At 31.3% G+C, this 21,310-nt stretch overlaps 1 protein-coding gene and 1 long non-coding RNA gene across 2 annotated transcripts; one reads left to right on the top strand and one right to left on the bottom strand.

Annotated features, from left to right (window-relative positions):
- Positions 1 to 2,975: 2,975 nt before the first annotated feature.
- On the bottom strand, positions 2,976 to 4,136 carry LOC149033719 (uncharacterized). Its single transcript, XM_089170975.1, has one exon. It carries the CDS (start codon positions 4,134 to 4,136, stop codon positions 2,976 to 2,978), a length of 1,161 nt encoding a protein of 386 aa, XP_089027101.1.
- A 15,520-nt stretch (positions 4,137 to 19,656) lies between these two features.
- Positions 19,657 to 21,026, top strand: LOC149033718 (uncharacterized). Its single transcript, XR_016176112.1, has 2 exons — positions 19,657 to 19,787; positions 20,957 to 21,026. It is a non-coding gene; the product is annotated as an uncharacterized LOC149033718 (long non-coding RNA).
- The last annotated feature ends 284 nt before the right edge of the window (positions 21,027 to 21,310 follow it).

Raw genomic sequence — 21,310 nt, 5'->3', positions numbered from 1 at the left:
CCGTCGATGTGAAATATATATATATATTGGAAAGATCTCACCTCTCGCACTCCGCAAATATAGCGATCACAACCTTAAGGGTTGTGATGTTGAATGGGCTCACTTTCACGAGTCTTGAAGATTAGGATATTCTCTTCGTTGTCCTTTGTGAATTCTTAAAGCCTCTATAATCCCTCAAGATGTGCAGTCGTAGGCGTCCGGTGAAGAATAGAAAGAATGCCCCTTTGTACTGTCCCAGCAGGACGTACGTATTAGGGCTATGAGAAGTGGGGATGCGAGAGGTGGGGGTAGCTAGAGCAACGCTTCGATAGTTACTAATAGTTGATCGATGCTCGCAATGAGTATCGATCTAGAATCCCAATCGATGGAAGTGGACGCGCGCGAATTTCGAATACCGCTAATCACCGTACGATCCTTTCGGATCGTACATACTCCCCCCGTTGAGAGTGTAACGATCAATGACATTCATAATACATGTGTTGTGTTGTGCGCTTGTTACAATCAATTTTACAATATTTTTGACACGAGTCACAATTTTTATCTCTATATTATATCGCTTGCAGCACGAGCTGTTTAACCCTTTCGATATATCCTTCGCAGCACGAGCTGCTTAACGTTTTCGATCTATCCTCCGCAGCACGAGCTGCTTAAGGTTTTCCGTGAATCGCTGGCCAGTCGATCTATCTGTTTTGTACGTACGAGAAAATTAATGATAAGAGATACAACGCACGAACGTTAATTATAAAAGATCCAACGCAAGAAAATTAATGATGGTTTAACAATGGACAAATAGTTGTCGCGTTTCGCTTGACAACATCGTGAACCGTCTTCACGGTCATCTCGTGTATAGTTGAATTTTGTCAATGAGCATGACGGAGGTATTCCTTTGATTTTATGCTGGAGTGGGATCCATTCTTAATGTTTCCTTGAAGACAATCGATTAGTGGGAGTCTTACTGTAATAATTTTCCTCCGTCAATGTCGTAAACGTTCCTTTAATCTAAAAGAAATGTGCAGGCGTTAGTATGGTTGCGTCATTTAAATCTGACGAAATAAGGCTTAACGGGCGTAAACTTAAAAAAGCTTCGATTTCGATAACGAATGTGGTCTACTTCTTCGTATGCGAAAAGCAGTTCGCCCACGTTTCGTCTAAAATGTTTTGCTCTTGACTCCCCCCGCTGTCTTCAGCCTTTCTCTTTCAGCGTGAAATTGTTCGTCTTGCATGATTTTTAAAACGCGTCGTTCCGTTTCTGTTATTTCTGCGGTAGACAATTCTCCCTGATATGAGTTAGTTTTAAGCCATCGTCGGCATCGTGCTACAATTTTTAATAATCGCGTGTAACTAGAGAATCGCTGAAATATGCTTCTTGATTCAATTCACGTCGTTAATACTGATAATCTCTTTACATCCGGCAATTAGAGAAATTCCCTTTCCATGCATCGTTCTTTTAGGAAATCGCGCGGAAGCATTTTCCTCGATAAAGCGTCCGCTGGGTTGTCTTCGGATCGCACATGCCGCCATGTGATACCTTCCCAGATTTCTTGTATTTCGCGCACGCGATTTGCCGTGTATATTTTTAACGTACTGGAGTCTCCTTTCAGCTAACCTAAGTACAATCATTGAATCGGACCCGAAAATTATCTTGTCGGGTTTCAATCCGTCGGCGGTCCGGACTTCTCTGTATAATCGCGCGAGTGTCAATGCTCTGCATAATTCTAAACGTTGTACGGTGGTGTCCTTAAGAAGGGCCACGCGACTTTTAGCGCAAAATAGACGTACGCGTGTGTTACCGAATTTATCTCGCGATCTTACATATAAGCAGCTTCCGTAACCAGATTGACTCGCGTCGCAGAAACCGTGTAATTGCCCGTCGATCGGGTCATCAACGTATAGATCACGGTTTAGTATGTCGGCTTCGAGTGGATAATTCGCGCTTTCATCTTTCGCGAGTTTTTTATGGTTCGTATAGCAAGAAAAGGTGTTAAGGTTATTTCGTGTGTCACCGTGTTAAGTTCGAACTCGCGAATCCGTTCGTTATGTCACTAAAATATCTGTTGATATTGGCGATCGTCTGGATGAATTCATGTATGTCGATACATTTCTCGATATCCGCGTTCAATACGTACTGATACGTTCGGAATCGTAACAAGAGTTTTACTACAGTATCTCGAATGATAGGTTCTACTAACAAAGTGTTGTTGAGAAATACATCCGATCATTTTTTCGCGGAAGTGTCGAATACGACCCATACCTTTGTTGTCATGCTGACTGATTTAATGACCGCGTGATGGGGAAGATAACAACCTCCCGTAAGTTCGTCTTTAACATTCGACATATGTCTTAAATCGATATATTACCGTATGATCCGTTCATATTCCTTCCGGAGTTCGGTATTCGCGTGTAACTTCTTCGAAAGATTGTGGAATCGGCGTGAGGCTATACTACGTAGGTGACTGTGATCATGTCCTTCCTCGCGCACCATATATTTTCCCGATTCGTATCGTCTCGCATTTTAGACGTAATGAATTTCGCCTTCTAATTTGTTTACTGAATTCGATCGCGCTATATTAGAGACGATGAGTAGCGAAAAGTTCTGCTTATATTTATTGTTTAGCGATTAAATGATTACCTCGATGACGATCATCGATCAAGTTCTGATCTAGCGTGAGTGGAAACCTAATATGGTATAATCTGTTAGCGTAACTCTCTCGTGACATTTTCGGCAATGAAGTGTGCGGCGACGCATGTATCTAAGAATACCCGAAATTGTTTGAAGGTCCCGTTTCGTTTTTTCTAACACGGTACTTGGCGCTCATAAGGAATTAATTGCGAATTGACATGAAGGATCGGTGTTAATCGCGTAGTGATGAGTTCGTTTGAGATGTCGACGCGTTCTCCGTCCTCGCGGGGGTGTGGCTCTCCTGTTTCGTGATCTCATGCTCGTCATTGTCTATATGTATCGACGTATGATGGGATCAGCTGCAGATTTGACAATGTGAACTCTTACATGGGTCTCGATGCTTCCGTAAGCAATTTTTACATAGTCCATAACGTTCGACCATCGCCAGTCTGTCTCGTTTCGTCAGGTCATGGTACCGGGGGCATTGGTATAAAAGATGTTTATCTCGTTTGCAAAGAATGCAATTAGTTAAGGTCCGAGTAAGAAATGTACGCGTTATATGTGTCTCCTGTCGCTTTAGTGGCCGTAAAGTCATCGTATCAGTATGTCTACGTTTTGAGTGAGGCTCGTTTCCCGATGTCGATGGAATATTCGACGACGCGACGCTACGGAGTGTGTACTCGTTTACAAAGTCGCAAAGCTGATTCATGGTCGGATAATTATCCGCATCTAACTGTTTGTCCCATTCTTGTCTAAGGTCGCGAGGTAGAATGCGTTCGCCAAGGCGTACCATCAGTGCGTGTGGTACATTGAAAGAAGTAATAGTATCCGAATGGGCCCGCAAGTCACCCGCAAGCCGTGTCATCTCTTCTATTGACATGCTTTTCGGCCGTGGAGTGTCTATGAAGGCGTCAATGGCCCGTGCTAGGAGTATGCGTTGCAGGTCGAAAGTTTTCAACAACATTTCCCACGCATTCTTATAATTCTGCCCGGTCGATGAATATGTCGCGATCGTCTGAAGCGCTCTACCGGTAAGAGACTCGCGGAGGTATATATGTTTTTCTAAATCCGACATGTCGGTACGCGCGTCCACCAGCGTCATGAGACTTCCCTTGAATTGGATCCACTTTCCGATGTCTCCGTCGAATTTCGGGATCTCGATTCGGCGTAATCGTATTTGCTGATCGCGGGTATTTGTAGCACCGTCGTCTCCATGCGAACCATTCGCGTTACTAACCGCGGCCGTATCGCCCGAGTCAATTTTGTCTCCGATCGCGAAATATCTCTCTATGATTGGATTCAAACTATCGACTCCTCCTACTTCGCTGATAGCAGTAGCGCACTTTTCATACAATGTTTCGTATTTCTCTACTAGCTGAGTAAGTCGTTCATAACGCTTTCTTACTTCCTGTTTACTTAAATTTCCTTCTTGGATTAGATTTTCGACGTGTGTTAAACCCGATTCTAAAACTAGCCGTTTTTGTTCGAGCTGTTCGAGCTGTTTTTGCAATGCCATTACGAACCATTATTAATTATTCTACTTTTCGAAATCCACTCAAATTAATTTACGGTAATATAAAAATCCCCTTTATATGAATGAATGACCGCGCGTTGGGTTCTCGATCGCGTGGTACGGTCCTGAGGCTAGATCGTTGGAGGGGGTATACCTATGTATAGTATAAGAGGCCGTTGGAGGGGGTATACGTATGTATAGTATAAGAGGCCGATGGAGGGGGTATACGGTTGTCGTTAGCTATATGCCGATAGATGGGATGTCCGGCGATGACGTCACGGCGTCTACCGTTCAAGTAAGGAAGGTGGCGTGGCGGTGAAGTCGCCGAAAATCTTATCGTTCTTTGTACGAGAATAAAGCGTTTTCCGAGATGGAGAATAACATTCGATTATATATAATGTATCCGTTTAAATTTAGAAATTAAGTTCTATAAGTCTTTTCGATATTGAGATGTGAATTTTACAGAAACAATGAGCGTAATACATAGATATATAAGAAATTGCGAACTTCTACGGGGTTCGAAGACGCAATTTCCCTTGAGATATATATTAGTAAATGAGGGTGTGTACGCATAGGCGTACGCACGGGTATTTAAAAACAACTTATCTCGCTTCTAGATCTTTCGTGATGCTGCCTCCGCTGAACGGTGTAGATGTTCACAAGATGGCGGACTCCCTCGACTTCGTTGTTCTCTAATCGGTTTGCTCGGTATGGTGATAGTCTACTCGCTGCTTCGTAAATCCTAAGTCGGGAATTCGCACCTCACAGGAGGCACCAAAATGTTATGGCCGAAACTCCTCAACTAAGAGTCCTCTGGCAATTTGTTTATGCTATGAAGTGGAGAATGAAGGGTTAGGTTAAGGTGTAAAACAAAACACGTGATTGAGCCAACCAAAGAAACAATGCCTTTTTTATTGGCTCGTCAGGGAAAAGCCTTGCGGCATAAAAACCCTGGATGTTACTTGATTATACAATAAGAATGCACCGCGTAGTGTTACCACGAGGAAAAATACCGTCGATGTGAAATATATATATATATATTGGAAAGATCTTACCTCTCGCACTCCGCAAATATAGCGATCACAACCTTAAGGGTTGTGATGTTGAATGGGCTCACTTTCACGAGTCTTGAAGATTAGGATATTCTCTTCGTTGTCCTTTGTGAATTCTTAAAGCCTCTATAATCCCTCAAGATGTGCAGTCGTAGGCGTCCGGTGAAGAATAGAAAGAATGCCCCTTTGTACTGTCCCAGCAGGACGTACGTATTAGGGCTATGAGAAGTGGGGATGCGAGAGGTGGGGGTAGCTAGAGCAACGCTTCGATAGTTACTAATAGTTGATCGATGCTCGCAATGAGTATCGATCTAGAAACCCAATCGATGGAAGTGGACGCGCGCGAATTTCGAATACCGCTAATCACCGTACGATCCTTTCGGATCGTACACAGTGCATATGGGTATCATCCCAAAGGAATTTTTGGGAATAAAAGTCGATGTTTCCAGTTCAACTACAAAAAAAGGTTTCAGTAATATATTTTATAGTATAAATAATTAAACTCAAAAACATGAATTCTTAAAATACGTACCTATCAGATGATATGCAGTGATGATTCGCGATAATCGAAAATTTTCTTTAAACTCAGCATCCGTCCAAGACTTTACTTCATTGAGATAATTTTCTACTCTTTGCTTTCGACAACCTGTTATCAAATATTCTATCAATGGCCGAAATAACTCATCTGTTTCATTATCATAAATATTTTCAATCAATATATCAATTAATAATGAACTAATTGATTGACTTAAACTCGGAGTACTAGATAAATCATCATCATCACTATCATCTGGGTAAGATGATTCAATTAAAAAGTATAATATTCTTTTAAAACTCATTTAAAAAAAATACTCAATACATAAAAAAATGTTATTGAAATAATCAAAATCCAAATTACTTAAAATAACCCTTAAATTGTTTTCGACCAATTATTATTTTATACCACTTTATTTATAGAATTATGAGGCTGCTAGGTCTATGAATATATTTTTTATTCAACAGTAAACTTAGCGCACTCTGCTGGTGCACTTAAAAACTAATTTACGTTCCAATTAAGCATTAGCACAATACGATACTGTTCGTCACTGAGTCGCATTATGCTGTGTAATTGGAAAACTACCATATAATACAATATTTTCAACATAAACTGATAATTGCCAAAACCGGTAATCATATGCATGATCGGTTTCTACGTTAAAGTTAAAATCGCTGTAATTACTTATTCGTTTTTTTGATACTGTTTTGCCTACTACTAACATGAAAAATGTCGATACCCTCGAATAAACAATTTCCATTTTCAAATTCTCTTAATTCGTGTCGTATAAGTAGACGTTTCTATGTACTTCTGAACTGAAAGGCATTTCGATTATTATTGAACCCACCGCAGCTACGAATAACTCTAAAAATGTCTCTAAGTAATCTTGTGATAGCTTGTAAGTCAATAAATAATCAAAACCTAATTTTTTCAATTAATAAAATAGTGGGAATATATTATTTAGGCATAAAATCATACCAATGAAGCCTGTTTTTCGATTAGTTTGTATAATTTTTTTATTATCGACGGTTTGTAAACAATTAATATATTCTTCAAATTTTTTCGCTGCATTTTTTAACTTGTCAATGTTTGCATCATTTAGTGGAACATTCATGGTGTCTTTTTTTACATTCTTTTTTGAATTTATTTTTACAATTTAACATGTCACTCATGTCATTAAATGTTTTATAAAATATAGCAGTAGTCTGAGATTTCGCAAACACTTGTTGTACCTCGTCATTATCGATTTTTTGTAAAAAAAGTAGAGAACAATATATACTGTTACTCAATGTTTGTATCGCCAGTTTTACATTCATTTTGAAAGTGTAATAATTGATATATTTATTTGTTAATTTATTGGCAAATCTCAAGCCTTCTTTTGTCTTTAATTCCAATAATTTTTTTATATAACGCCAGGCTATTTCTTAACTAACTTGATCATATAGCACAAATCGTAAAACATATAACATGTTTCGTTGGTGAATGGTTTAGTAAAATAAGTTTGAAAACTTGGGCCATATATTAATTAGCACCTAAATAATCAAACATATTAATGTTTAAGGCAGCTTCATCAAACGTTATTGAATAAACTGTATAATCAATTTCATGCAACTCTTTCAACGCTAACTTTATTAGATTTGCTCTTTCCTTACTATCAAATAAACGAAATAAAAAATACTCTATCCGGACCTTCCAACTATCATTCAAAAAAACAGCCATAAAGACTATGCTTTGGTTGAGTAAAAATGCAGAGTCATCGCGAAACTCCGGATCTCAGGAGAAAATTCTCCTTTAAGTGGTTATACCTAGTTGCGAGGCTCAAAAAAGACGTCTTTTTATGAATTTTTTATAGAAACTGTTTTCAGTTATCTATTACAAGTGATGGTAATTCAAATAGATCCTTCTTTTAGGAATACAATAGCGCGTCGATCATTAGGAAATATTGATGTGCATCGCTCCTGTAGATGATCTCTAGTATTTTGAAAAGAGTATGATACTAATTAAATTGCCTTGTACATACTAAAAATATTGCTGAATAGTATAATTAATTGATCGGCATGTTGTATATACGAGTTCTTACGTGGTCAACTAATATGTAAGTCGCTAATAATGAAAGTGTTCAATGTTATTACCTGTATAATCATTAATATACATATTTAAGTTAGAACATAATAATAAATGTATGCTAAAATGCCAGTTTCAATTATCGATGAGGTAAACAACAGACCCATTAAACTGGCTGCTACTCTGAAATACCTCAAATAAAACTATGTTCACTGATGTTTTGAAGATTGCCTAAAATTAAAAATTTTTTTTATATACAAGTATGTTAAATATAAAGTAAAGATATTTACATTAAAGATAAGAAAAACAGGAAAATTAAAATCACGTAGTATTGCAGGTCGATTGTCAAGTACCATCGTCAATTCAAATACTGCAAAGATAAATATTCATAAGAAATGGTATACCTAAATTAATTAATTTATACTAAAATAATTGAAATTTTTTATATCATATCTTTTATACTAAAAAAAATTTGAATATAAAGAAGATTTCTCAACCAATATTTTCGACAATTTTCGTGGTTTCGTTACATTATGGAAAAGAGGAAAGTTTTACTGTTCCATGTCATATTTATTTGAAGTAATCCAAATAATGCCATGAACGTAGGTGTCAATCTACAACATCAGAAGTAGCGATAAATAAATGAGATATATTTTAAATTATTATTTTTTAAATTTAGAGTAATAATATACCTGCTATGTTTGGAACTAGATATAAATATGATTTAATACACTAAAAGCAAATTAAAAAATATAAATTAATTGTAATTTACTGGATGCGTTACGAGCAATTTGTATTTTGCAAAATTCTTTATAACACGTAGAAAGTTTCAATGAATTTATTAAGTTATGTGTTTCAGTTTATTCTGTTTCAATACAATGTGGAAAATTTCAAGAACCATAAAAAAATTATGGTAGAATTAGATAAAGAGATATTTTGGAATAGTTTAGAAGTTTTAGAAGAAGCGAACTTTGATCATATGTAGATACGAACCGAGTTATTTCGAAATATGATTAATCATAATGGTGTAAGAGTCAATAAATGATAATAACTAACTGGACTATTGTTCCACTATCCTAAATTCATTCAAGAACATTTACAGAATTTTTGTCACTGAATTCTCCCAATTCGTTGTCAATCATTGTATTATCAAACAGTATCATAACAAAATGATTTTAATCTTAAAGCTTATGATTAAGTTGATAAGGACGACTTGTCATATAAAATGAATATGTAAGGTTCTTTATACATTGTTCATATTTGAAATCAACAAACTCCTAATTTTTGATTGTAAAAAAAATTAATAAATATAAAGTTCTCTTTGAAAGAATTAAGTAAATATTTATTTTCAAAAAGTGTTTAAAAGTCTCCGCGTTTTCCGTGTTCGACACGCCTGTCATAGAAGGAATAATATTTTATCAGCGTGCTATCTAGACAATATTCTATCAAAAAAAAAAATATATATTTCACTGTATTTTCACCTATATAGTTTTTTGTTATTACAAATAGCACGATTAATGCTGAATATTTAAAAATTTGCATATTTTAATTTTTAAATCATAAACATTTTTACTTGTATTCCACTGAATATTTTACTATTGAAATTAATATTATATCATTTGTTTATCACGTATTCTTGTGTGAAAAAATAAAAAAGCGAAAGTCTTGATAATTTAATAAACAAAAATAAAACTAATAAACGTAGATATTTAAGTAGGTAAAATATGAAATGATTATTATGTTGTACAAGTTAATTGATATAATTGCATAGATACCTTCTATAACAGTATAAATTTTACTATAAAAAAAAATAAAAAATTTTAACTGCGAGATAATAATATCTTTTTAAGACTATGCTTAATATATCGTTTTTTTATAGGAGCACAATTAAAATATTATCTATTAAATTATCGTTCTATCATTCTGTATCTTAAATTTTTTTATTTAAACTTTTTTCTTTCTTTCTCTTTCTCTCTAACTTTCTCTTTATTTTATTATAGCAGGATTAATAATATTATTAAGGCAAGAACTAATATCATCTTAATATCTTTATTACAATATTTCAGAACTGATATAGAATAATCTGGGAAATACGTGCTTCTATTTTAAGCTACTCGTCAAACATTGAAATTAATACCATAATCAGTAATTGCCATTTTTTGCAATTATCGGTAACAAATATACTTTATTTCTTTTTTTTTTTTTTTTTAATATTCTTTTACTTCTTTATGTTGTTATCCACTCATATACGGGTCTTCAAAACAAAAGATCATATTTATGAATAACTATTATACAAGTTAACAAAAATATTATTATTATTGATGTAACGAAATTTCTCTTTTATCATTTTTTCACTTAAAAAACTTATGCATAAATTATTCCTGATATTTTGAAAAATGTATCATAAATAAAAATATTCTTACCTCATAAATCTCTTCAGGAGAGCGAGAAAATATAATTGAATAATATTTAAATAATTATACGTGGCTTACGACGTATACTCATGCCTATTTCTGGCTTTTAGGGGGTATGCAGGTCTAGAAATCTGAAAAAATCGATTTTTTTTTCATAATTTCAAACCTTCTAAGAATATGTCCTCATGAGAATTTTTAAGATTCATTTTTTTCGGAGATATAGCTGTTTTAGTGACGCGGCATCCTATATTCTACCCTTATTAAACGAAACGTTTTTTGGGACTCCCCACTTCATAAACCTATATTTTTTTTAATTTTTAATTTTTTTGCTATTTTTTTCCCCCATGTATTCTCGAAATATTAATGAATATCTTGTAACATTATAGATAGTGAAAATATTATTCGTTTTTTTGTTATTACACATAAAAAGGTACCTAAAATTCATGCTTCTAGATCAGGATACCCCCTTAAATACAAGTAAGTGACCAGTAAACCACAAAAACATAAAATGCATTAATTCCAAAATACATTAAAAAATTACCGCTTGTTCGTAAAAACCATCTGATCTTCTTACAAGAAATGGTTTATGGTCTTTAAATAAACATTAGAGATTGTCAGTAAAATGATGAAGGAAATCATATCCAATTTAAATGAAAAATCTTTTATATTAATATAAATTAAATTAAATTATAATCATTATAAACTTACCAAAATAATATCTCGAATAAAGCAATGTCTGTAACATAATAATCCGTACCATTGTAAGAAATCTTAATCCGCGTACAACCGGAACATTAAAATCCTCAGATCTCGTTCCAAATATTATTTTCGTGTTTGAATATGTGGAAAAAGCCAACAAAATTTTCCAAAAAATACTTTCGTATTTTAATTTTTCCACTTGATCCTTTTTACTATAGTCTAGAGTTTGTGGATCTTCTAAAAACATTACCATTATGATATTATATAATTATCTGTTTATCTAAAAGTATTAACTTTTATAACCTTTTTTTTACTAGTTACCAATACACAAATCTCACTCATGCAATGGCCCGTATGAAGTACTAGAACATATATTGGTAAAAATTCATGCTACGATAGGGAGCGTACAAAGTATTTTTGAAGCAAAAACTTCTTTAGAATAGTGGTGATTTGAAAAAAGAAACTCATGTAGCGCAGCGATTTAGCGATAAGATGTAGTGGGCGAAGGAAAGCGGCGATGTAGCTGAGCGATGTTACGGCGACGATACTAAGTAAGAAGAGAAAAAGAGACAAACATATAGGATTGAGCCTTCGAGAGAATGAGATAGAATATAGCTAAAAAATTTTCTTATAATCGGTCTCCTCTATGCACTGCTTCGCTGTTCCCACTCCTGGTTGTATATGTGTATTTTTTTAGTGTGCGACTGCATACTACGAGGCGTGAGCTCATATCATCTTGATACTAAATCTGTATACATTTAAGAGCAATATAAGGGTAGAAGAATAAACAGAAATATAAGCAAAAATTAGATACCCCTGACCGGATACAAAATAATTGATTTCCCTATAGTAATTACAAGGATATTTATAAAAAGAAAGAAAGAAAGAAAAAAAAGTGTAAAGGTCGGAGCGGCAATGGCGAATAAAAATCAACATCGCAGAAGCGATAACATAAAAAAATTTCAAAAGAAACTGTAAATACGATACGATAAAACTAAAAATTCTCCTTCTTAGGAAATACTTTCACTCAACGGTTATCTGTTTACATTTTGTAAACGGTAGATGATAACGTTTAGAATTTGAAATCTAAATATATACTTCCAAGTTATCGTTATGAGAGTTAACGTGTTTACGAACGCTTTGAAGGTATCTAAAATAGACAAGAGTAAGAGAAACGGATAAGAGACTTTTATCGCGAGAAGACGAGAAGAAGGGTATCGAACAAAGCGTCGTGTGTGTTTCACCTATCTTTTTCTAAATTATTATATAATCTAATATTACCTTTTGAATAAATGAAATTTATTTGTTGTGTATAAAAGTGTTTCCCTCTATATGACCAATCTCCTACAGAAGATATATAATTGCAATTGGAATAAAAAACGCATGCGCTTGCTACTGCCTCGTATTAAATTAAGCATATTCAATACATGCATATTATAAAATATTAACTTACGTTTTAAATATGTAATTATTATGCGGGTTCGAAATTATGTGATTGCTATTATTTTCCATTGACTTTCTCTATGGGTATTGAATTGTGTTTAGACGAGGATAACTGGATATAATATATATATATATATATATATATATATATATAATAAATCAATAAAAAATTATATTTGATTATTCAAATAAATTCATACAGTTAAAGATTATTTTCTTCTATTTGAAAATATAAAGAAAAAACACAAAAAAATTAATAATAATATAACATATAATCATTTTTTAATATTCATTTTTTAAGATAATCATTTTTTTTTCAATGATCCTATTTTTATTTTCTTCCACCACAACTATTTATTTATTTGATTTGATTAATTTCGATAATAAAATTATTAGTTTCTATTAATTTTTAATTTCTTTTTTTTATTTCAGGATAATGCCGAGCGACGTCTTCTTTACGTGAATCTTGTTGCAATTGTTTGTTTGTTTTCAAATTTTCTTTTTCTTTTGGAAATAAATATAACTCTTGAACGTTTGCTTCAATTTTCTGGTGTCCGTGAGAACATTATGGTCGTCGTTTATTAAAGAAAAACTTCAACAAATGGAACACAAAGATAGTAATCAAATTATATACCTGCGATGACTATGACGATGATGAAGTTAAAGTGAATGAAAATATTTAATTATATTTAATGAGCATTTGCAATACTAAATTATTCGAAATTTGAGTTATTATTAAGGAAAAACAAAAATAAAAATAAAACAAAGAAAAACAAGAATGTTTAACACAATTGTATTAAATTTCATTATTGTTTATTTTTTTTTGTTTAACCCCTTAGAACAATGTTAATCCAAGATCTCTCCATCCTCTTTGTTAAAGGTAATGAAACAATTTCGTAATAATGTCAAAGTGTAAACTAATGAATTTTCATCAATCATTTGCTAATTACATGTCTGTATATTCTAATAATTAATCAAAATGATTAGTATAACCAACTTTCAATGTGTCTCCACAACTTACATCCTTCTCCCTTTGAGAAAGAAAAAAAACAGGGACAAAATAGATTATTACACCGACACACAACCCGGCAAAATAAACCAATCAAAATTGATAATGAGAATTTCCAACTGATCCTTTTGTCTTTTCTATTTCCGAGTTCCTTTTTTCATTTTTTTTTCTTAGAATTTTTTTTCGTGTTGCAAATCCAATCATATCGAACAACGTGGATGAAAATTTGATTTACGGGCCAGATGAGAAATCATCGATGCCTCCTTACACCTTCGTATGCGGCAAAAAGTACAAACGGAAATGTTTATTATTGAAACATCAACGTTTAGTTTATGGTAAAAACGATAAGAATTTTATTTAACCGTATTATAAAAAATTCTTTCGTTTTCCGGATTATTCAAAACGACACATGTCGAATTATTGCAACGTCTATAAAAATTGCAGTAGGGTTTCAACCATTCTTAAATGTTTACCCGTTAGTTTTTATTTGGAAAAGAAAAATTTGTGAAAAAAGTTTTTATTACAAAAATAACATGAAAGCTTACGAAAAATTTAATCAAATTTTAAAAAAATTTAATCAAAATTTTGTTTTATTTTTTTTATTTTTTTTTGAATTATACTAATATATTACGTTCAATAATAATTTAAACTAACATTTATATGGATTCGTTTTAATGATAAAATTATTATTATATTATTATTATTACTTTATACTTATATTATTATTGAGGATTTTATTGTTTAGTCGAATAGAGAATATTTCTATTTTTAGTATTTTTTTTTTTTTTTTTTTTTAATTATTTGCGAAACATATTTCCATTTTAAATTTGTATAAAAGGGTCTTACTTTTATTTAAGTTTATCATTAATTAATTTTAATATAAAACGAAATTTATAAGTATGATAAAAACGATAAAAAAAAGAAAAATATCCTATTTACCCGAGCATTTATTCTCCCTCACTTAATTGTGGTGATCTTTTTTTTCGAAATAGTTTATAAGACAAAATAATCGACAGGTGTGAGTGTGAAGTATAAATAGAAATGATTACACGCGTGAAGGTAATTACCATCTTTTACATATTTTAAATAGGTTTTACAAAATTTTGTTAAAATTAATAATTTAACACGTTTTCCCTCATATTGTTTTTAGTAATATTGTTTTCAGATATTCGAATAAAAGAGAAAGAAAAGAAAATGGAAAAATAAAGAAAAACAAACAATTTGAGAAGCAGCTAGAGGAAGTTTCAATATGAAATAAAAAAAAAATCAAATGAACATTATTAAGGGGAAGAATAAAAACAATAAAAAACAATAAAATTAAAAAACAAAATACTAATTTAAAAAGCAAAACATATTTATTTATACTAAGTGTGTCCAACGATTTATCGTTACAAAACAATAACGTTATTTAAATTTGTGTTATCCTTTACTTCAATTTTTATTTTTATTTATTGATAAGCTAAATAAATTAACACCAAACATTTTACTAATATAACATTTTTTCTTCTTATTTTTTACTCATGAAATATGTATCTGCAGTTTGATCTAGGTAAACCTCAGGATACCCTTTGCACATTTTATAAATATTATCCAATAATTATAATATATAAATAATGCACATAAATATATGTTTTTTATTAACAATAAATATATTGGTTGATTCAATCAAAAAAGAAAAGAAACGAAGGACGAATAATAAAAACAACAAAAATAATTCTATTTTTATCTTGATTCTTATGATGATGATGATGATCTAGACATATTGGAAAAAATAAAATCCTCACATCCGTGAAGAAATTACTATACATATCTTCTATGACCATTTCAAGTATGAACATAATAACTTATTAATGCTGATACAGGTAAGATCGTACAAATATGATCAATATATTAATTCATTAATTCAATGAACATTAACAATTATATTAACGAATAATTATTCACTTATTCACTAACTAATTCACAAACACACACACATATTTACACATTATTTACAAATTAAATTATTATAATAAGATAAAAGAATCATCGACAAAAAAAGAACAAAATTTGTGAATAAAATTTCATTTACAAAAAAAGATAGAATAGATATATTTTTCGTAATTTAACAAAAAAATAATAATAATATCTACGTGTAAATTTATTTTTTATTTTTTAACTTTCTTTCTCTTTATCTTTCTCTCCCTCTCTGACTCTCTTTCTCTCTCTGTCTCTCTTTCTATTTTCTATTACTTTATTTTACCTTTATATTTTGTTTCATCTTTCAAAGAAAATTCATTAAAAAAGATCTATCGAAGGAAAAATTAAAAGTTTTGGTGATAATGTATTTTCAATGTCATGAAAATTTATAACAACAAATTAAAGATTTTCCCTGATTAAATTTTATTGCTTTTAAATTCGACGTTTTGAAGAAATGAAAAGAAAAAACACTTATACACACACACCCAAACACATATACATCATACTAATAAGATGAATTCTAATATTCAACGTTGCGGAGTATTTTTTTTTTTTTCAATGTATATCTCATTATTAAAATTAAAATAAAATAAAATGCTCCAAAAGAAGATAACTGCGAAAATAAGACTTGAATAGAATTCTTTAAAGAGATTATGGGACAAACATAAATATTTTTACAAATAAATATCTATATTTATTTATTTATTTATTTCAAATAATAATACGGGAGTAATCCCTATACAGAGTATGTAAAAATACAAAAATCCAAAAATGAAGACGCAAGGTGGTTAGGTAGCTAGAGCACAATTAATATTTATTGAAGTATCCACGCAGAAGCATTTTCAGCTGATTCTTAGAGTTAACATCATTAACTGATTCAGGCAAAGAAGTAAGTAGCCTAATAATCCGAAGAATAAGACTAAAGTAAGCTAAGTTGGAGCCATGAGTACGCTCAATAAAAAGTCTGGAATTTCGAATAGTGTAAAGCAAAGCTCTACCGACAATTCTACCCCTGAGATAATTACAATCAATCTCGCCACGTAATACTGTAAATCCAAATAAAATGTCAGCTATAATCCTAGAAGATTCTAGAGTAGGTAAACCAAAAGACAAGGCTGATTGAGAGTAATTATGCTCAAAAGGATCTAAAGGTCGCTTAGAGCGCAAACAAAGTAGTCTTAAAAACCTATGTTGAATCTTTTCAAGCTGATAAACATACTTATCAGAATGCGGCGACTATAAAACCGATGCGTAGCACAAAATTGAGAGAACCAGAGATTTATACAAATAGATTAAGGTGTTCAAGTCTTTAAAGTCTCTTGTAGCCCTACCAATAAAGCCAAGCATTTTGAATGCTCTAGTGGTGATGTAATCAAAGTGACCTTGTGAGCTTGAAAACACAATTTGCAGTCAATGATTACACCCAAGTCTTTACACTGATCAAGTCTAGAAAGTACAACTGAGTTAAGTAGATAATTAAATTGCATAGGATTCAGCAGCCGAGAGAAAGAGACCATGTGACATTTATCAACGTTCAAGGTCAAACCATTTAAAAAGCACCAATTATAGAAAGAGATCAGATCCTCTTGAAGCAAAACACAGTCACGTGGTCCCTCAATCTTTTTGAAGATCTTAATATCATCTGCATACAGGATAATCTTAGAGTTAGATATACTATTTATTACGTCATTGATAAACAGTATGAACAATAATGGCCCTTGGTGCGAACCCTGTGGAACGCCAGATTTGGCAAAGAACGGTTTAGAGAAACATCCATCTATTTTAATAACTAATGACCTATCGACTAAAAGGGATTTAATCTAACTTAGCAAAGGATCACGGATACCAAAATTATACAACTTGGAACAGAGTAGGCTATGATTGACTGAGTCAAATGCTTTGGAGAAATCAGTGTAAATAGTATCTACCTGCCACCTATCTTCAAAAGCCTCGTGAATGTAATCCGTGAACACGACTAAGTTAGACAGAGTAGACCTACATCTAACAAATCCGTGCTGCAGACTAGATATATACGTAGAAAGCTTATTATATAACTTAAATGTAACAATTTTATCAAATAATTTTGACAAGACACTACTAGTTGATATAGGTCTATAATTTCGTACATTAGATAAGTCCCCCGCCTTAAAAAATAGGACGCACGAAAGCCCGTTTCAAACGCGAAGGAAAATACCCTTCCAATATAGATTTAGAAAAGATAATACTCAAGGGCTCAGCTAAAATAGAAGAGCAATTAACAATAAACTCTGATGGGATTCCGTCTGGACTAGGACCAGCATGAATATTTAATCCCATAGTAGCCTCCATAACATCAGCAATAGATACCGTAAAATCAAAACAAAGGTTTTCCGGATCTAGCAAGGCAGGAACAGGAAGATCCTTAGCACAGTAAAATGACTCAAAGTATTTAGCAAAAAAATTCACAATATCAACTTTTTCATGAACACGACAGTCATCCAGAAACATGCTAGATGAAAAACCTTCATTAGATTTTAGATCTTTAACAAAAGACCAAATCGACTTAATATTATTTACACAAGAACTTTCAACAAAGTGAATATGATTCATATAACATTTGTTACGTTCTTTAATATACAACGCAGTCTTTTAAAAAACAGTCTTTTAAATTCAATATAATCTTGAAGTTGAGAAGATTCTTTATAACGCTGATGAGCACGCCTTTTCAAAATAACTTGATCAATCAAATCCTTGCTGAACCATCGTGGGAAATCATTGTTTTTAAAACGTCTTGTCGACACATATAAGTCAATCGCACAATCCATTTTAGAATAGAGAAAGTCTAAACAATCTTCAACACTTGAGCAGGATTGGTTTTGCCAATATGCTCCAGTCAACCTTACTTAAAAAATCTTTCAATGCAGTATAATCAGCATATTTGTAGTTCTTGGAAGTGTGTGATCTGTGATGTCTATTCACAGCACAAATATTCACAGCAAAAAACCCTGGAGGGTGATAAACATCTACCTTGACTAGATTATCTGGCGGCAAAGAATATTCAATCTCAGAAAAATTACTGAAGAGTAGATCTAAGGTGTATCCACTGTCTGCCCGTGTGACCGTAAAAAATTGTGAGAGACCAAGATGAGAAAATTCATCTCTCAATATAGAGGCCTTGAGATGCTCTGAAGGTGACACATAGCCAATGCTACTAAACTCCAATGGAAAGGAGGACCAAGAAATCCTTGGGCAATTATAATCACCAAATAAAAGAAATTTATCAGAAGGAAATTTACCTATAAGAGATTCCAATGTATCAACATGCTCTTGATAAACATTTGGGTCGCTCCAAGGTGCAATGTACGTAGAGGAAACATTCAGAGAACATGACGGAGTGATTATTCTTACAAATAAATGTTCTACTGATTCACAGACGTCCTGAAGTTTGAAACAGTTGAATGCTCGTTTAACAGCTACAAGGGTACCTCCACCTCTAGCACGATTAGATAGTCTGTAGTCCCTATCAGTCTTGAAAACATGGTATCCTTCCCGCTTTAATGATATAACATCAAGATCATCGGACCACCAAGTTTCTGTAAATACAATTAAATCAGGACACACAGAACATATAGCCAAATTTTTCTGCAAATCAAGTAATTTAGGTCTAAGGCTCCTGACATTCTGATAATAAATTGAAAGGCCCACTAAATTATTAATTAGTTTTTTGATGGTAAAAATTATATATAATAATATATAATTAAAATATATAAAACAATATAAAATTGAATAAAATTATATTAAATTAAAAAGAAAAAGAAAAACCAAAATGATAATGATTTGTGTGAAAACATTAATAATAATAGCAAGAATAATAATAATAATAATAATAATAATAATAATAATAATAATAATAATAATAATAATAATAATAACAATAATAAAAGTCTTAATATTAATGGTAATAATAGCATTGATAATGATAAAAATAAAGAGAAATTAATTTATCACAATATAATTATAGATTATTATTATTTGTATCCATGTTTAATACATTTCTGTAAACAATTTTTTTTTCAATCACGAAGATACTAATTTAGAAAATATCGGAAGATTATATTCGAAATTCTAAGATATCCGTCATCGATGAATGAAAATTCTTCTTCTTCTACATCATGTATTTTATACTATATTATTAAGTTTTTAAAACTTTTTATCTATATATTATTTTATATCTATGTAGATATTTATTAATTTCTTTTCATTTACTTATAATAATGTTTTCTTACGCCAAAATAAATATTTACATGTATATATATATAAGTATATGAGCCATTTATTTAGAAAGGGCATAAGTCTATTTATGTTCGAATCGAGATATTGAAGGGTTTGCGTTTAAATGTAATTCAAAATATACATACAAGATTCTAACGAGTTATATTACTAACGTGTATCTAAAGGTGTTAAATTTATAGTTCCTTTTAAAATAGTGTCAATTATTAAGTAAGTAATATGTGTTTTTTTTACCACGAATTGAGTAAGGCTACTTTGTAAATTAACAATCAGATTTGTTATAAAACTTAGAAGTGGCCTAACTCCATTCAACATAATTTAAGATGCTTCAAATTCAAAAATACAATACTCAAATATTTTACATATATTTAATACATTTTATAAACATAATTTACACGAATAAAAATATTTTTAACTACATGCTGTACAAAATTACAAACATAACCTACAAAACAATTTACTACTCATCTAAATTTTGTATGTGTAAAATGGATTTGAAGAAATCATGATGTTCCGGTGATATATATCGTAATTGTGGTCAATTATGTCCTTGAATTTTGCTGATATTTTTATATAGTGGTGTCAATACAATATTTTGGAATTTTCTTGGTTTACCCAAACGTGGTAATAAATTTAGGGCATTAAAATTTTCATTCTCAATCATTCATGTCTTATAAAAGATTTGATACCGTTCATTTCTAACAAAACAAATTCAACATATTTTTAACAAGTTTATTGACTCTTCATTAGAATTCTTTGCCCTTTTAAAAATTGCGTCTTTTAATAATTTGGTTCATACAAAATCTTCTTATCTTTTTTTATTTACAATAAAATATTATCACACTTACTTGGAATATAAGCTACTTCAAATGCTTTATTAACACATAAATTAAAGTTCTACAATAACCACGTGCAATCAGAGATTAATGTTGGACAAATAGAGTTAGGCAACTTATAAAGTAAACGGGCTAAGTATTTAAATTATATAACATTATAATTTATTATACGTTATATATATAAATATTATTTTAATATTTTACGTTATAAATAACAACTAAATTAAAAACGTAATGTTAGTTAGGTTAAGAAAATTTTGTGCGATATATTATAAAGTAGTATAGTTATGTTTTATTTATGATTTTCAAAATTCAATCTAAATAAGAATGATAAGAAAATTAATGATTTATTTTATTTTGGACAATACTGTCTTTTCTACGAAATTAATTTTCTAAAGATTTATTGAAAAATTGCGCAATTTGATAAAAAAAAAAAATAATTAGAAGATATTCGTATTGGATATAGCTTTAAGTTTTAAATGAACACGTATCTGTATAGTTATCGTTTATTATTATTATAAATGTTTTTTTTTTTCATGTCAGATAAAGCGAGTTCTTCGAGAAAAAGAAAGGGGAAAGGAAGAAAAAAAAACTCAAATAAAACTAGCAGAGATCGTAAGACGTAAGAATAATACATAATATAAAAACAAAAAGGAACATCGAAAAAAAAACGGAAATCTGATCAATCGACAATCAAAGTGAGGACAAACTTCTCAGAAGATCTTTTCAACACAACTTTGTCTATCTACAAATCCAAGAACTTAGATTACTATTTTACTATTTTACAAAAAAAAAAAAGAATAATTAATCGCATTTAAGAAAATCCTTTCCCTCTCTTCATAGTTTCCGTACTTGGTCATCTTCTTTTTTTAATCTTATTTCATTTTATTTATATCT

Source organism: Polistes dominula, unplaced genomic scaffold (genome assembly GCF_049000335.1).
Source record: "Polistes dominula isolate Pdom_NZ unplaced genomic scaffold, Pdom_raw_medaka contig_269, whole genome shotgun sequence".
Classification (NCBI taxonomy): domain Eukaryota; kingdom Metazoa; phylum Arthropoda; class Insecta; order Hymenoptera; family Vespidae; genus Polistes; species Polistes dominula.
The sequence above is the reverse complement of the archived record's forward strand: the minus strand, read 5'-3'. Positions and strand labels throughout refer to the sequence as shown.